Genomic DNA, 16325 nt, shown 5'->3' with positions numbered 1-16325 from the left:
TGACAATTCAGTGGGTATTGGTTGGACTGCTGTTTTAGGCTTATGTACCTGTACTCCTCATTATTCTTTTACTTGGTTCTCATCCAGTACCAGTAAAAAAAGTACTTTTTTAGATATGAGAGAATAGATTGAAAATAATGCCATCCTCTTGTTTATTATTACCATCCTCTCATCTACTTGTGGAGAGAGAACTAATAATAAGAACTTTAATAAGGTTTACTGATAAAGTTTGAGGGACAAGCTCCGTTGCTAGAAGAGAATAGTTTAACTGACTTTGAGGTCTGTCTTTCCTTTTCCTACTAGAAAATTTCTTGTGTCCTGTTTTATTTGCCATAATGGAAGGAGAAACACCATTCTGAGTCAACCAACTTTTGCAAATAGTCCATAAATACACCACTGCACCTAATATGTAAAGAACGTTGGATAGGAAACCACAAGTATAGGATGTGATTTCAAAACATTAAAAAATAGAAAATTAAAGTTATATAAAGGTTCATTTGCTTTGACTTATACTTTAAGTGTACTAGTGTAGGACTGATGTGTAAGACAAGTAATTGAGCAGTTTTGAGATGTTCATCTGCAAAAACACAGCAATCTAGATAAGATCATATAGTACAAATTGTTGTTTCATACCAGGCAGTCTGTTTGAGGTGTATGTGTGTTCTTTTATAAAAGTATTTGTGAATTATTTGTGTTTGTATTTGAATATTTGCCTTATTTTATCAGGACCCTTTTCCAGAATTCTTCAGGCCAGAAGAATGATGTCTTTCACTTGGACATTAAAAATGTAGGTGGCATAGGCCAGATCTTGGACTTCATGTACACCTCTCACCTGGATCTTAGCCAGGACAATGTACAAGCTATGTTGGATATTGCACAGTGTCTCCAAGTGCAAAATGTGCTGAACATTTGCCACACCTTTTTAAAATCTTCTACAGCTGTAGAGCAAACAGCCAGCATGCCTTGTAATAGCGTATTTTCGCTGCAGAATACTTTGACTGCAGATACTGGCTGTGCCAATGACAGTTATGGAACAAACCTATTGCATGAATGCTCATCTGACACACAAGCTAATAAAGTCTTGGCTGACCACCATTCTCATGCATCGCAGTCTGTTAATCTTCACGCACCCTCAAGTGATGTAGAGAAACAACCACAAGACTCCTTAGATGGCAACTGCACAGAGCTTCCATTTAAACAACCAAATTACTATTATAAACTACGCAACTTTTACAGTAAACAGTTCTATAAGCAAAATGCTTGCTCTAATCATGAGAGGGGAGCAGAACAATCCTTTTCTTACAACACGTCTACAGAAATAAACACAGTAGAGAATAGTTCTTGTACTGTCAATCACTCTGAGTGTATTCTGGAAACCTCTGATCATTTACCATCAAACTTTCTGGTTCAGTCTGTGAACGAAGCTGCTCCAGACCAAAATGCAGAAAGCACGCTTATGCAGCCCACAAAACAGATGCGGCTGAAAAAGGCAATACATCTCAAAAAGTTAAATTTTCTAAGATCTCAAAAATCTGCAGAGCAGCAGCCTGAGCCTAAAAGAGATGACAGTAGAATAACAGGAGTAATTGAATCTGTAAATGAAAGTACCATGGATGTGACAAATGTTAGAGTTACTGATGAAAAAGAAGCTGAAGATTTAGAGAATTCTGAGAATTTTGAACAAACTGTTGAAATTGAAAGATCTCAAGGTCCTTTGGAACAAGAAGGGCAATCACAGACTCTTCAGTCGCAGAGGCAATATACTTGTGAATTATGTGGGAAAGCTTTCAAACATCCAAGCAATTTGGAGCTCCATAAAAGGTCTCATACAGGTACAGTTCTCAATAACTTGGTCTGCAGACCAAATATTTCAATTAAAGAGGATGTCTTGCAGTATCGCTTGATTCAGAGATGCTGGTTAAGCGTCTACTTTCAAAAGGTTCTGGTTTCGTTTTTTTTAAAATGAGTAATCATACAGGAATAAAGACTGTAAGACTGAGTTTAGCTGAGAGTTGTAGTAAAGATTTCTCCTTCATACTTGTTTTTTAGGGTTCTTTTTCAAAGAACGTTGTGTGATATTTCAATGAAAATTTTATTTTTGTCTTGCATTTAGAAGAGGCATTTCTAGTCAGTTTGTCAGATGGCCTGGAAGTCTGAGTCAGATAACAATGAAAAGTGTAAATGGAGAGAAGACGATACTACAAGTGTTGTAGATGACCTCAGTTCTCACTGATCATATATATTCATTGTAAGATACAAGTGATTAGGGCTTTGTGGTAATTTCTTTTTAACCTGTAGAAATATGCTCTATAATTAGTTTATACCTTTTTCCTAGCGTGAACAACTTTCATTGCGTTTACCTAGAGAGTAATGTTCTTGTAGACAAGTAGACTGCAGAATGAATGGGAGTTGTGAATGAATTCACTTTGTTTTCAAAACTCACAGATAATATTATTTTTAAACCTAGCTTTGATTTATTTCTAAGTATCTTTTTACTATAGTGAAAAACAAGACCTAGTCTAACTTTGAAGTAACAAATTAGTCTGTTCAATTTAACCAGCATGTTCTGTTATATTTCTACAACTTTAGATATGTTTTTTTAAAAGGGTTTTTAAGAATTACTTTAGCCAGTCAAGTAACACCATTGATTCCAAGTCCTTGAGGTGTCATTATTCCTGATTAAGCTGTTGAGTATTTTTTGCCTTTCTTTTTCCCTGTATTAAATATACAAATGCATCTTGCTGAGTCTTGTCAAATAAACATCACTTGGCAAATGAGCACACATGCATTGGTACTTTGACAGTAAATATGAATCCCTCTTAGCAGACATTGATTTCTTTTGTTAACTGATCCTTAGTATTAAGAATTTATTTTTCCATGTTATTAGTAGAAAAACCTTATAAAACCTGAAAATACAAACATTTTGCATTAGCTTCCTGAAGTTTTTGCTTGGTATCTTTGCCTCTGTATGTTCACATTACTAATACTATTTTATTTTTTTTTTAATTTAGTCTCCTGTGAAAGAGTTGCATATGCCTCTTAACCTAGATCCTCTCTTTGCCTTGTATTTTTTTGAATCTATTATCTGATTTGAACTGACATCGTCAGGTATATTTTAATATCTTAGAAATTTCAGGAAAATAGGTGATCAGAGAAGTCCCAGCCGAGGGAGAGACTCTGAAGTCAGTAACATGTGAGTTTGTGCTGAGAATCTATGAGAAAGAGAGACCCCAACTATGAGAAACCTGTTAGAATTTGCCCTTCCTTAGACGTCTCATAACTGGAAGAAATCTGGATTTTGTGAATTTTGGTGCCCATCAAACAACTTGTTTTTTTAAGAGTGTGTTGCCTGAGTGATAGACTTAATTATTGTATGTTTCTGAGTCTGCTAAACCACTTAAAACATGAAGTTCAAAGTTTAGTTTACCTCTTCTAACGTATTGTAACTTAAAGGTCAGGGGAGTGGACTGGGTACTGAGCTTTATAGAAGAAAGAGACTATAGCCCCTGATACAAGTGTTTTACAAATATTTTTTTTTCTTTAGATGCAGCATGGCCAGCAAATGCTTACAAGTGTAGGAAATAGAAAAAGAGGAAAAGGGTTGCAGTAGCTTTGCAGGGTTATTTATGTGTGTTGCAGTTCGTTTCTTCATTCTTACTTGAGGTCTGTGTATTTACACATGCTTCCACTTCACTTAAGCACTAGTAGATGTTGTTTCACATTCCACAAGGCTGCCTGGTATGAGCCAGCTTTATACATTGTGTAAGAAAAGTGATCCTAGACTTGGTTTTTTTGTTGCTGCTGTCCTCCTTTACTAGTCTGAGTATACACTGGATTCAGGAATTCCATGCTGCTTTTCATACACTACGTTCTTCCAATAGATTTCAAAAAATTCCAGACTTGAATGCTACTTAAAGTGGCATTAATGTTCTTCTATAGATGTGCTAAACTGACAAAGTTTAAGAGCATAAGTTTAATGCATAGTAAGCACATCAAAGAAGGATGGAAGAATGGAGGCAAGAATATGACTAGGTCTGTTTGCCTGTTATTTTTGGGTCATGTTAATTTGTTTTTAAATATCCAACTAGTGCAAAAAGAGTATTTGGAAAATTGCACTGGCTAGTGAGTAGGTTGTTAATATAGGAAGGATCTGTAGCTGAAGGTACAGGGCACATCTGCATCATTAATATTAGGTATACTGGTAGTTAAGTAATGTAAGTCTATGTTAAAAGCCATTTGCATTCATCTACCACTTCAGAAAGCATAGCAAAGTGCTAGCTAATCAATTTTATTTAAAAACATTCATTTTCTAGAACTAAGCAAAAGGGTTCGCAAGCGTTCTAAGTATCATAGTGCTTACTGAAAGTCCTCCAAATCTGGCTTTGCTGAAGAGATGAAGGAAGCAAGTTACTAAAATGGACCTTTCACCCTGGAAAGCCAGTTTTTAACCCACAAATGACAACTCTTTCAACACAAGTGCTGTGGTGGCCTGGTTGTCAAGAATAAGGACATGTGAAATTCTTTGTCCCTGAACACTAACACCTGCTAAAGAATTTACAGGTTAGCATGGTTGCATTGATGAGTTTTCTATGTGACGGAGAGGCGTACTGTGTTCAACACAAGTCATTGTATTGGGTTGTCTAGCTGTTTTAATTGTATTGCTAGTGGATATTTAAAGGAATCTCTAAACAGAGCTTATTATATTTTGACTTGACTGAATGTTACAATTTGTTTTTTATTAGATTGACCTGTCTGAAAAAAAAGGAAGCAGGTGTATCTCCCTTATACAGTCCTTACCTGTCCAGGAACATTCAATGTTTTGGGTTTTTTAAAAAGTATTTTCAGGAAACATCTCAAAAAACCCCAAACAAAAAAACAACCCTGTGGAAAGAACTCTTGGCAGGATGGAATACAACAGGAGCAGAGTTACACTGTCATGTAGTGCACTGTTGATCCTCAGCCTTTTCATTCTGAGCTTTGCTTGAGCAAGTTGCCTGCGTTCCATGCCTTAGTGGGTCTTGCTCCTCACCTTTGTGATCTCTTCAGGAACACCACTTCTCCCTTTGTGCCTTTCTCTTCTGGAGCTGACACACCACTGCTTTGATCCCACTACTGTGTGCTTTATCTTCATCTCTTCTTGCACAGTGTTGGAACAAGAAGGATGCAACAGAAGATAGAAAACACATGGCAGTCCAAGGGTTCAAAAGTAAAGTCCCCTGGATGTTTGTTTAAGCATTTTCTTAATTGTAGTTCAGTTACTACTTTTCCCCAAATTTTCTCTATTGCTGTTGATCCACCCGTGGTCCTTGAGAAGATTAGTGTTCTCAGGTAAGGTTTTTAGTTTGGAATTTAATGATGGTCATAGAACCATAGAATAATTTAGATTAGAATGGACCTCTGGAGGTCATCTAGTCCAATCCTCTGCTCAATGCAGGTCAAATTAGATTGGGTTGTTTTGCTCATGACCTTGTGTAGTCAAATTTTGGATATCTCCAAGGACAGAGATTCCACAAGCTCCAGGCAACCCGTTCCAGTGTTTGACTACCCTCATGGGGTAAAAGATTCTTTTCCTATATCTGATCGGAATTTCTCATGATCTCACTTAGGTCTGTTGCCTCTTGTCCTATCACTGTGTACCTTCAAGAACAACCTGGTTGCAACTGTCTTCCCCTTGCATGTAGACAGCAATAAGATTTCCTGTTTGCCTTCTCTTCTTAAGGCTCCAGATATGGTCTCACCAGTGATAGGTAGAGAAGAATCATCTTCAGCTTACTAGCTGCACTCTTACTAATACGCCCTAGGAAGCAATTAGCTTCACTTTACCTGAGGGATACTACAACACTACGAGTAATATAGTATTTCTGCTAGAATTCCTTCTTGGAATAGGCTACTTGATATGCCTGGTGGTTTGGAGTTTTATGCAGGTGCAGAATTGTTCTCCAAAAACTAATTTGATGTTTCTTTTCAAACAAAACTTTTTTGTTTTATCTTTATCATGGGGGAAAAAACTCCAACTATTTGTACATCAGTACATAATGAGGCTGCATGCAGCCTGCAACAATAGTTTAGAGAAATTTGAGCCTCCAATTCCCTCCCTCCCCCTCTAGTTATTTCAGGGTGAATTTCTGTTCAGATAATTGTCTTTGTGTCAACAGTAACTTTTTTTTTGGTGTAGGTAATTTCTGAAGAAATTGCTACAAGTGTTTTTTATCCTCCATTTCAAATTACCTTGATGCTTTTACGGTTGTCAGAAGCCTTCCCAGTTGCCACAGATCTGGCTCCCTGTTGGTTTCATTTATATTTGTGTTGTCAGTACCAGATTTTTTAGTGTTTTGCAAATATAGTACCATAATGAAATCAAGCCTCAGTGCTCTTTTTAGTTGAGGTATTCTTTTCTTAATTTTTATCTTTAATGAAATAAAAGCTTTCTTGTAACTCCCGTAAGATTTTCATTCTTCATTAAGTAGAAAAAGTAGATATAGCCTCAAGTTGTCAGACTAACTGCAGGATTGCTATCTTGTGAAGCCACATAACTGTGTATGTTTACTCTGTGCTTTAAAATCTAAGAGAATTACATTTAGTCCTTGATCCTGAAATATGTTGAAAGAACATCACCTGTATTTGGCAGCAGGGAAGGAAAATGCAACCTCAACACCTGGATATTGTAGATGTTGCTTGTAACTCTTCCAAGTATGGAGGAAGAATACTGATGTAGAGAATACTTGCTGGAAGAGAAGGCTACAAATAGGCAAGAGGTGTTCTGTAAAATCAGGGAAATTATAATTTAAAAAGTAAATAAAAATCTTTAGACAGATTTTGAATCAGCACCAAGATGAAACGCTGCAAGATCTCTTTTTTCCTTCTGGAAATATCTGCATTCAAAATCACAAGGATTTACATTAATTTTGCTTTCCCATACCTGTGGGCCAGATTATATATGTCCTATTAATGTACAGTTAGACTCATGAAAATATCATTAGAAGTCTGACTGTCACTGAATTCAGTGGTATTTGAGTATTATTGTTTCAAAAATTCTAGAAGATGCACAGAGATCTTTATCAACAGTGTAAAAACTAGGAAACCAAGAACTAAGCAGGGGAAAAAAATTCCCTCTATGAAATACTGTAGAGGAGAAAATGATTAGAAAAAGATATTTGTCTCAAATTGACAGCTAGAGAATTAAAGTGCTGTCACATTCTGGATTGAGAGTCAAGTTATTTTGTAAAGGTAAAGTGGGCTGCACTAGTTTTTTTTACTAAAGGTGATCATATGTTTTTGGAAATTCAAGAATACCAGTTTTAGATGTATAAATTCAGAATTTTGAAGCAAAATACTTGGGTTAATTATCAGCTACTCTTATATAGGGCAAGAATTTGAAGGCAAATATGTATTTACTGGAAGTGGATGGGTATGTGCTGATCAGAGATGTATGGTACACATTGAACAGAGAAAACAGAATCCTTCCAAATTAGCTCCTCTGCGTTCCTTATTCTTTTTAAGAGTGGGCCTTTGTGTGTACAAGTGGAAAAACTGGTGCACTTCCCATAGCTGCTGTTGTTGTTGGACCTTGTCATCTATTCTGTTCTTCCTGGAGGTATGGTACACTCTCCATTTCGGAAAAAAAAGTATTTAAAAAAAAAAAGATTACAAAACACTCCCATTCATATCGAAACTCTTCTACCTACTTGTTTTGAAAGATAAATTGTGTTTCTGAGCAAGTCTGCCTTACAAGCTTAATGGTAAATGCTGTACTTCCCTCTTGAATTTCCCCTTAAATATATGGGTAAGTGTCCTTTTGGGGATATTTTTACTCTTACATTACGTGTTTTAAATGGAAGCGTACCAGTTTAAAACATTTGTATTCTATTGCAACTATTAGAAGTTCTCTGTTCTGTTTCTTCTCCTTTTAGGTGAGAAACCTTTTGAATGTAACATTTGTGGGAAACACTTCTCACAGGTGGGAATATTTTATATTATGGTACTTACGCTTGAAATGCATCTGTGTGTTGATTCTAAAAAGCTTGGTTTTAAGTCTATAGATTAGATATTTTTTGTTCAAAGACAGACTTCACTTTGGAGATAAAATATTAAAATGTCTTATTTGAAAATAACCCATTAAATGTTTCAGATTTCTTTGATACATTTTTTACCTTTGATTCTGTCTGCTCTCAGTAGATGTGTTATGTATTTTACCTTCAAATGAATGTTTAACCATACAGAGCCACAACTATATTTGAAATACAGAGAACATTCATTCTCAGACTGTTCTTTTGCCTTATGCTTAGGGATATGTTGTGAATAACATTTTTACAGTGTCTGAAAAAAATACAGGTTAGAATTTTATATAATGTATTTGCAATACAGTTTCATCTTCCTAAATGGCATAAATTATTAAGCAGATTTTTTTTGAGTCAGATAAAAAAATTTATATCCATATAATTGGGCTCAGTTTCCTTATGTGAAGAACAGGACAGTCTGCCTGAAGTGACAAAACTGAGCTATGATTTAAAAAAAACCTCTTGTGAAATTCCCTACTTGCATACAGGGCCTAAGCTTTAGCTGTCTTAATTTGCTCTCCAAGGGTACAACAATTAATTTGTATTTCTACAAATTTGGTGCCTAGTTGTCTCACATTTCCAAAATGTCTATTTCTTTTCTATTTTCTTGGTTGGAATATGTGCACCTGAGTACAGGAGACAATGGACAGGTGGATATTTTTATACTAAGATTAAATAATAATTATCATTGAATAAATTGGTCTTTCTTATGGGTCCTGGTTTAAGGATTAGAATTATGTGGTCTTTGTCTACCCACCCACCAGTGTTTGTGCTTCTCTTGCTCCAGTTTCGTAGTCCATCAGTGGGACTACTTTGACCCACGAATCTGATGCAGTTGCATCCTCCACTCTGTTACTAAATATTAATATAACACTGCATCCAGTGAACAATACTATTTCATCATGCTTATCAAGCCATTTTGAGCAAAACTGGGTCCACTTACTAGGCAAAGAAAGTGCATTTTCTTTCATTTTGCTGGCTGAACTTCTAGTTATTAAAAGAAGAAAGTGGATATTTCCAAATTCCATTAAAAGTATTTTTGGCAAATGGAGCAGTATTCTGTACCATTAACTGTGGGCAAGAGGGAACAAAAAAGCTTCACGCACTCAAGAGTGTATGACAGGCATGACAGACTCTTCATGCAACATGCATCGCTTCTCGTTAACTAAAAGCAAACAAACGAAACTGGAAATTTCTGCCTTTTAATTAAACACTCTTAAACAGCTTCCCTCTCCGCTCCTCTCCTCCCTGTTACCTCACTTGCCTGAAGGTGTAGGTAGATACATATTGATGGACAATACCCACATGTCCAGAATATGAGCCATAGCATTCAGCTTGTGTGCTACAGTTCTTTCTCTGGTCATGAAAGGGAACTTGCATACTTCTGAGGTACTTGCTTTTGAATCGTGCAAATAAGTAAGATTCCATCTACCAGAAAGTAAGATGCGAGGATAATTACTATCTACTTTTTGCTTAAAAGACCATCTCTGGTCTTGTTCTTGATCTTCTCAGTCTGCAGGCACATAAATAGTAACACTTTTCTTAAGCCTTCATGTTCTGTGCTTTTGAGGCAGTGCAGTTGTTGTGCATGGTAATATGTCTGCTCCTGCTGAATGTAACTGATGTTCCGTGTATTGGAATGTGAAACAGAAAATGAAGAAAGCAGGGAAAATTGACATACAGGAACTCATAGTCTGGAACAAATAACCATAAATGTCTTCGATTTTTGGAGAAAAAGGTTCATTTTGTACTTCCAAGCCTGCATCTTCCCTTACTGCTAGTACACAACCTGTTGGTATGTGGTCCTTCTCTGGTTGGTGATCCAGGATATCATGTTTTACCTCCTGACTCCCTCCTTCTGCAGAGCTTCTTTTGGGGGACCATATGCATTAGTTCCTTCACTTTAAAAGCATGCGAGTTACAAATGGAGTAAGTCTAGCATATCTCTCTAGTCTCCAAATTTGTGAGGAGTGGTTAAGGGGATTCTTCTGAGCGTTATTTTTTCTTTCACTGAAATGCTAGCAAAAGTCCTCTTACGCTTTTTCATTGGGATGGCATATTATGCTTTAGCCAAGGTTGTATACCACCTCAAAAGCTTAGGAAGAACACAAGTTACTGATGTTTTTACCTTTTTTTGTCTCAGCACAGTTAATAAGCTTTTGCCCTCATTAGGAGGAAGTGATATAGGCTTGTAATAAACAAATGGATCTACTTGCTACTCTCTGGAAAATGTTTTTATTCTGGTTAAAAATGCTTGTATGGGAACTATTTCAGAATAATTGTTGCACTTCAAATTCATCCTCTTGTCTTTATCCAGAATAACTTTCAAATGCCTATGATATGGTTTGTTTTGTGATGTGGATAGAGGGAAAGGTTCTGTCTTTTGTATGTTTCTCTCAAATGCACCTCTGCATAAAATCCCTTGTCTTTGCAAAGCACAAATTGTTCCACGGAGAAGTCAATTTAGTCTTCTCCTTCCTCAGAAATAGGTGCCTAATGCCTCTCTTTGAATGGATTTCAGTATTGTGAAGTTTGGCCTGAGAGAACAGCGCTTGAGTTACCCTCTTGTCTGAAAAACTTCACAGGGGTTAAAGAAAGCTTTCTCCAGGTTCAAATGCTGATCCATTTAATATTGTCCTCTGTGTCTGTTTGTGTGTGTCTGCAATACTTTAGTTCTGGTATATTATAAGCTCTGATTACAGTGATTGATGGTCACAAGTAATTTATTGTAGAGGAGTCCAAAGAAATTACTGACGGGTCTTATTTGTGTTGTCTTACTGTGACTAAGGAGGACATGATGATCTTTGCATCCCCAATTGTCTTTCCTGATTGAAAGGACTTAATGATCCTTTAGTGTACTTGGATAAAACCAGGCAGTTATCCATCAGAGAGAATGGAAGGGTTAAAAACTGACTGTGGAAGTATACGCAATTTACGGAACATCTGCAACTCTTCTGTCCAGACTAGCTGTGTCTTGTGCTTTGAGAACTGGACTCTCAGGGGATTAGCCATTCCGAAGCACCAGTGGCTTTAAAAACAAACCAACAAAAAAGTTGGAATGAGTAAGATGGCTTTGTCTAGTCATTATCTGGTTTGCCTGCTAGACTAGCATAATTTTTACAGGATTTACAGGAAAGATATGTAATAAAAATTAGTTACCAGTAATCCCATTTGTTAATTTCTGTACTTCCTGTTCTGTTTTCTTTTGATATTAGTAAATATTTATAGGTTTGGAGCACTTGGCTCTGAGTATTTTATGGATTGAAAAATGTTTATTCTTTACTTTTTAACCTCCTGGTAGGTGAATTCAGACATCCTGATGTAACAATATTTTATTTGTAGGACAGGGAAAATGAGGCTAACATGAACCATATTACTAGTAAGTTTTCTTCTTCACTGCAATCTAGATAGTGTAATTTGCATTTATAACTGGATCTGTTTTCAACTATAGGTCTTTCTTTTTCCTTAGTGTTTGATTCCAGGCTGCCTTTTTTTTTTTTTTTTTTCCCCCTGTTCTTGGCAATTTATAATTGCATACATAAGCAATTTGATCTTGAAGTACATGGTAGTCTGTCTTTACTAGATAAGAATGCTTGAGTTCATACATGCTTTGTAGTCTTCACTGCCTTAGAATTAGGAATAAAAAGCCAGTCTCATAGTTCCCATCATTGTCTTCTTATCTGTGTACAACAAGAGGCTAGCTGAATTTAAATGTTTAAATTACTGTCCCTTCAGGCAGGTAATCTCCAGACACATTTACGTCGGCATTCTGGTGAAAAGCCGTACATTTGTGAAATCTGTGGGAAAAGGTGAGTAGAATTGTTCATCTCAGTAAAGTTAACATGATAAAACTTGTTCATGTTTTCTTTAATCTTCATGATAAACTAAGGGCCAAGAGCTAAGGCAGCATGCTGCTCAATTTTGTTTAAAAGACATTGGGTTTAAATGTGTACTGATGCGATTAAAATACATAAATGTCTGCAAGTGTCTTGTTGCAAGTCTCAATAATAAGATAAACATGTCACCACATACATAATCTGTGGTCTTACTTAATTTTTTGTATATTGGTTATTTTCAGTTAAGGATATACTGTTGTGTGTATTTTGAACAGTGTGAGTCACAATAAATCATGCAGGTTTGTACCTTTTCCTCACATTTTTTTTCATTATTTGGTCATACAATTTTTGTTACATTTTAAGGAAATTATGAAGTATGCGAAACTTGACTAATTTAAGCAAAGCATTAAATATTTCTGCCTTCTGCTAACAGATGACACAAAATACACTAATATAGGAGTAGCATTCGTACTTAAACTAAGTTAAATGCAGAATAAATTAGTAAGATTAATGATGAAGAGGGGTTTGGGGGGGGTGTTCTAGCATAAATTTAATTGGACGTTGCCAGGTTCAAAATGTTTTTCTTAAATACATCCATTTATCTGTGTTATAGATTTTAATCTTTGTTCAGAACATCAGGCATTCATTATAGTTGATTTCCACATGATACTCAGTTTAGGAGAATAAGGGTCTTATAAAGACAGTAATTGGGTTTCTATATTCTGTTACAGATTTGCTGCTTCTGGTGATGTTCAGCGTCATATTATTATTCATTCTGGAGAAAAGCCTCATCTGTGTGATATCTGTGGCAGAGGTATGTAAGAACCAAAGTTTCTGCCTCTGAGGTTTTTTGATTGAAATGTGAGGAGTCATTTTAATCTCAGTGTCTGTCATATTTTTCTAGGATTCAGTAACTTCAGTAATTTAAAGGAGCACAAAAAGACCCACACAGCAGATAAAGTATTTACCTGTGATGAATGTGGGAAGTCATTCAACATGCAGCGAAAATTAGTAAAGCACAGAATTAGGCATACTGGAGAGAGACCATACAGCTGTTCAGCATGTGGTAAGATTTACTGTGCATAGATTGGTTGTGTCTTTGCTTTTTAAATGACAAGTTAAAGTTCCTATGTCAGCAGAATAACAATTAACCAAAATGATTTTAAATTGAAATACCATGTTGTGAAAGTTTTTCACAAAATCTTGTCTTGCATACTTCATAGTCTATCATTTGGTGTATTAAACTCCTTTAGCTGTTGTAAATAAGTTCAAAAGTGAATTTCAGTTGAAGAACAGAGAAGGGAAATAAGATGAATCAACATTGTATGCGTACACGTTCACTAGAGAAATACTGATACTCGCTTCTTCAAAAATTGATTTCTTTTCAGTATAGTCCTTTCTGATGGAAAGCTATGTTTGGCATCATTGGCTATCGATGGAGTCTTTTTTTTCTTCTTTTTTTTTCCCAGTTGAATACTGTTCAGATTTAACTGCATTCAACCATAGAGTTTGATAATAGCAACCTTTTGCTACTTTGCTGCAACCTCTGGAATAAAATCAAGACTTGATCAATGCTTCATACCAGAGAACACTCATTTTCAAAATCTGTTAGATAGGTCATACTTCCAGGTAGTCTGAAAATGGCTGTTTGATCAATGATTCATCCTTTTATAACATAGTTCTCAGAAATTGCATTGTCTATCCTTATCTCATATGTTACTTAGCATCCTGCATGCTACTTACTTTTCTGCCCTTAAGTGCTATTTTGGTATAATTTCATTCGTGTTCTGAGGAATTAGCCTTGGAGGCGGGTAGCTCCATATGATAATGTCCAACTGCAGTATGTTTTATTTGTAATATCTTGAGGCACAAGAAAAGCTAATATTATCAGGAGGTCTTGCATCAGAAGGAAGAAATATAGACATGCAGGATATGAAAGTATAAACAAACAGTTGTGTTGCTGTCATTAAACTAGGCATATTTTCATCTTGTCTTGTAGTGGTCTTTTGATTATTTTTCATTTTAGCCAGGTCATATTGTACTAAGAATGCAAAAATTGTGCACAGAGGATCTGATCAAGCATTAAGAAATCATTCACATTCTGCAAAAAATCCACAGGTTTTATCCCAGTAATTTGTAATCTTAAGGTTACTGTTTAATGGCTTTTCTGAGGAGAAATCTGGGCAGTAGAATAAAAAGTATGATGCCAAAAATTGAGACTGCAGTTTTACTGGGCTTTCAGATAATACAGGTCATTTTAGTTGGTATCTGTCCACACAAAATAAAATAAACTTTAACCTAGGTAAAATGAGATAAAATCACAAATAGGTATCAGCTTATTTCTACCATCCTAAAGGGTGTGAGGGGTCTGAATCATGTAGCAATTCTGGAAATTAATGCTTTCTTGTTCTGCTTGTTCTTCTACACTTTGCCTTGGTTCAGCCTCAGACACTTTTTTCTTTGCAGTATGGTAATTGAGCTTACTTGAGCCTGTGGTTCTGAAAATAGGCAAACAGTTGAATATTTTATTGTATTCTTATATTTACAGCGATAAAAAATTACAGTTTTGACGCCTTCTCTGGCTGCAATATAAAAAATTGGCGGCTCAAAGTTAGCAAAAAAAGCTAACTTTGTCAGCACTTTAGGAGTAGTTCCTTGGTAATGAACAAACCATTACTTTCTATGATGCAGTTCTCACTGGAAGAATATATTTTTCCAGACAGATGAATGTTTTTCCAGACAGACAAATTAAATTGATTATTGTAAAATTTTTTTTCCTCCTTGAAGATTGATACAAACTGAGAGCACTCACAACTTTCAAATACTAATGGACATTCCCATCTCTGGAGACAAAAACTAAAGCACTGGGAAACACAAATTAGAAACTCAGATCAAGAAGGAGAAACAAGTCATTGAATTGTAAAAATAGATGGACCTTGTTTAAACTGGTTCTAGATAAACAAAGTACCACGATTGGGACATGCCATACCTTATCACTTGATATTTTCTCTAATTAAAAGATGTTTATGCACTTGTGTTAAGAACAAAATCTTAATCTATCACTTTTGTCTTGTAGGGAAATGTTTTGCAGGCTCTGGTGACCTGCGTAGACATGTGAGGACTCATACGGGAGAAAAACCCTATACCTGTGAAACTTGTAACAAATGCTTCACTCGCTCTGCTGTTCTACGGCGGCACAAGAAGATGCATTGTAAAGCCACTGATGAAAGTCCAAACACACTAGATGAATTTACTCAAGGGATTGAAACTTCTGACCTTGACAAATCTCAGAGTTCCGACTCTTTTGGCCAAGAAATATCTGTTACGTTGTTACCAGTGTCTGTTAAATTTCCCATTCGTTCAACTGCAAATTCAACTGAATTTGATAGTTCTGCGGATTCGTACTGTAAGTTGCGATCAATGATTCAACACCATGACTCAGCAAACCAACAGAAACTGAATGTGGATTCTGCTAAACTCCCAAAAGCTCAGACACAGCAAACTCCTCCTCCACCACCATATGCTTATGGAGATGTAGATGTATCTTCTGCAGAAGAACCCTTACAGTCTGATAATATTCCCATGATTCGTCCTTCTATGGTTAGCTTGGACAGTCATTGTAATGATCCACTCGGCAGTCGAACATCTGCTGCATACAAGAATAACGAAGGACCGTTCTTCTCCAGCATGACCCTCTGGGGTTTAGCTATGAAGACCTTGCAGAATGAAAGTGAATTGGAACAATGAGGGCTCAGGTGACTGTATCAAAACTTCTTAGAGCCATTTCATGCTAAAGTGATTGCGATTGCACTGCAGCCTAGACAGCCCAGAGCTAGTTTTTAAGCCAACTAGCTTGGATACTAGTAGAAATCAAGATACGCATGCCCAGAACCCAGTGTAGGCTGCCTTTACACTGCTTCTCAGCAAAGTTTAAATCTAGTTTCGGGGACCTTTGTTGTTCTGTGACTACACTGTGTAGCTCGTGTTGCCAGGATTTACTAAAATTTGCCATTTGCTAAATTTAGCATTTAACTTGGTATTTTTTACCTGATGATGGAGAAGAGGATGGCCCAATGCCTAATTTCATGATATGGGTGAAATTCCAAGTATGGGTCTTCAGAGTTTTGTAAGGGTGTACATAGGAAAAGAGGAAAATACTTAACAAATCCCTAGTGAACCTGAGTTTCAGTAGTGGCTTTCTTACCAGTAGGATCATTGGTTTACATGACTTGAGTATTGTGATATTAAATTTAAATGTTAAATACTGGACAATATTTGTGATAGTGCAAAGTAACTGTATATCTAGAAACTTTATTTTTTTACAATAAAAGCTTTTTTTAGTATTTTATAAACTATTTTGCACAGCAGGTTATTTGTACAATGAAGACCAAGATCAGGAAATGCGAATAAAGGGAAGTTGTTTTACATTGTA

General features: G+C 36.1%; 1 protein-coding gene across 4 annotated transcripts in view; it reads left to right on the top strand.

Annotated features, from left to right (window-relative positions):
• Positions 1 to 16325, top strand: part of ZBTB49 (zinc finger and BTB domain containing 49) — an 18722-nt gene extending 2397 nt beyond the window's left edge. For all 4 annotated transcript variants that reach the window (XM_030019225.2, XM_041123617.1, XM_030019232.2 and 1 more), the window contains exons 3-8: positions 727 to 1832; positions 7911 to 7957; positions 11793 to 11866; positions 12625 to 12707; positions 12798 to 12959; positions 14970 to 16325. In XM_030019225.2, the coding sequence (XP_029875085.1) occupies positions 727 to 1832; positions 7911 to 7957; positions 11793 to 11866; positions 12625 to 12707; positions 12798 to 12959; positions 14970 to 15640 (2143 nt within the window). In that variant the 3' untranslated portion in view covers positions 15641 to 16325. The remainder of the gene's footprint in view (positions 1 to 726; positions 1833 to 7910; positions 7958 to 11792; positions 11867 to 12624; positions 12708 to 12797; positions 12960 to 14969) is intronic.

Source organism: Aquila chrysaetos, chromosome 1 (assembly GCF_900496995.4).
Source record: "Aquila chrysaetos chrysaetos chromosome 1, bAquChr1.4, whole genome shotgun sequence".
Lineage (NCBI taxonomy): Eukaryota > Metazoa > Chordata > Aves > Accipitriformes > Accipitridae > Aquila > Aquila chrysaetos.
Note: the sequence above shows the minus strand (reverse complement) of the source record. Positions and strands in the feature narration are given on the sequence as shown.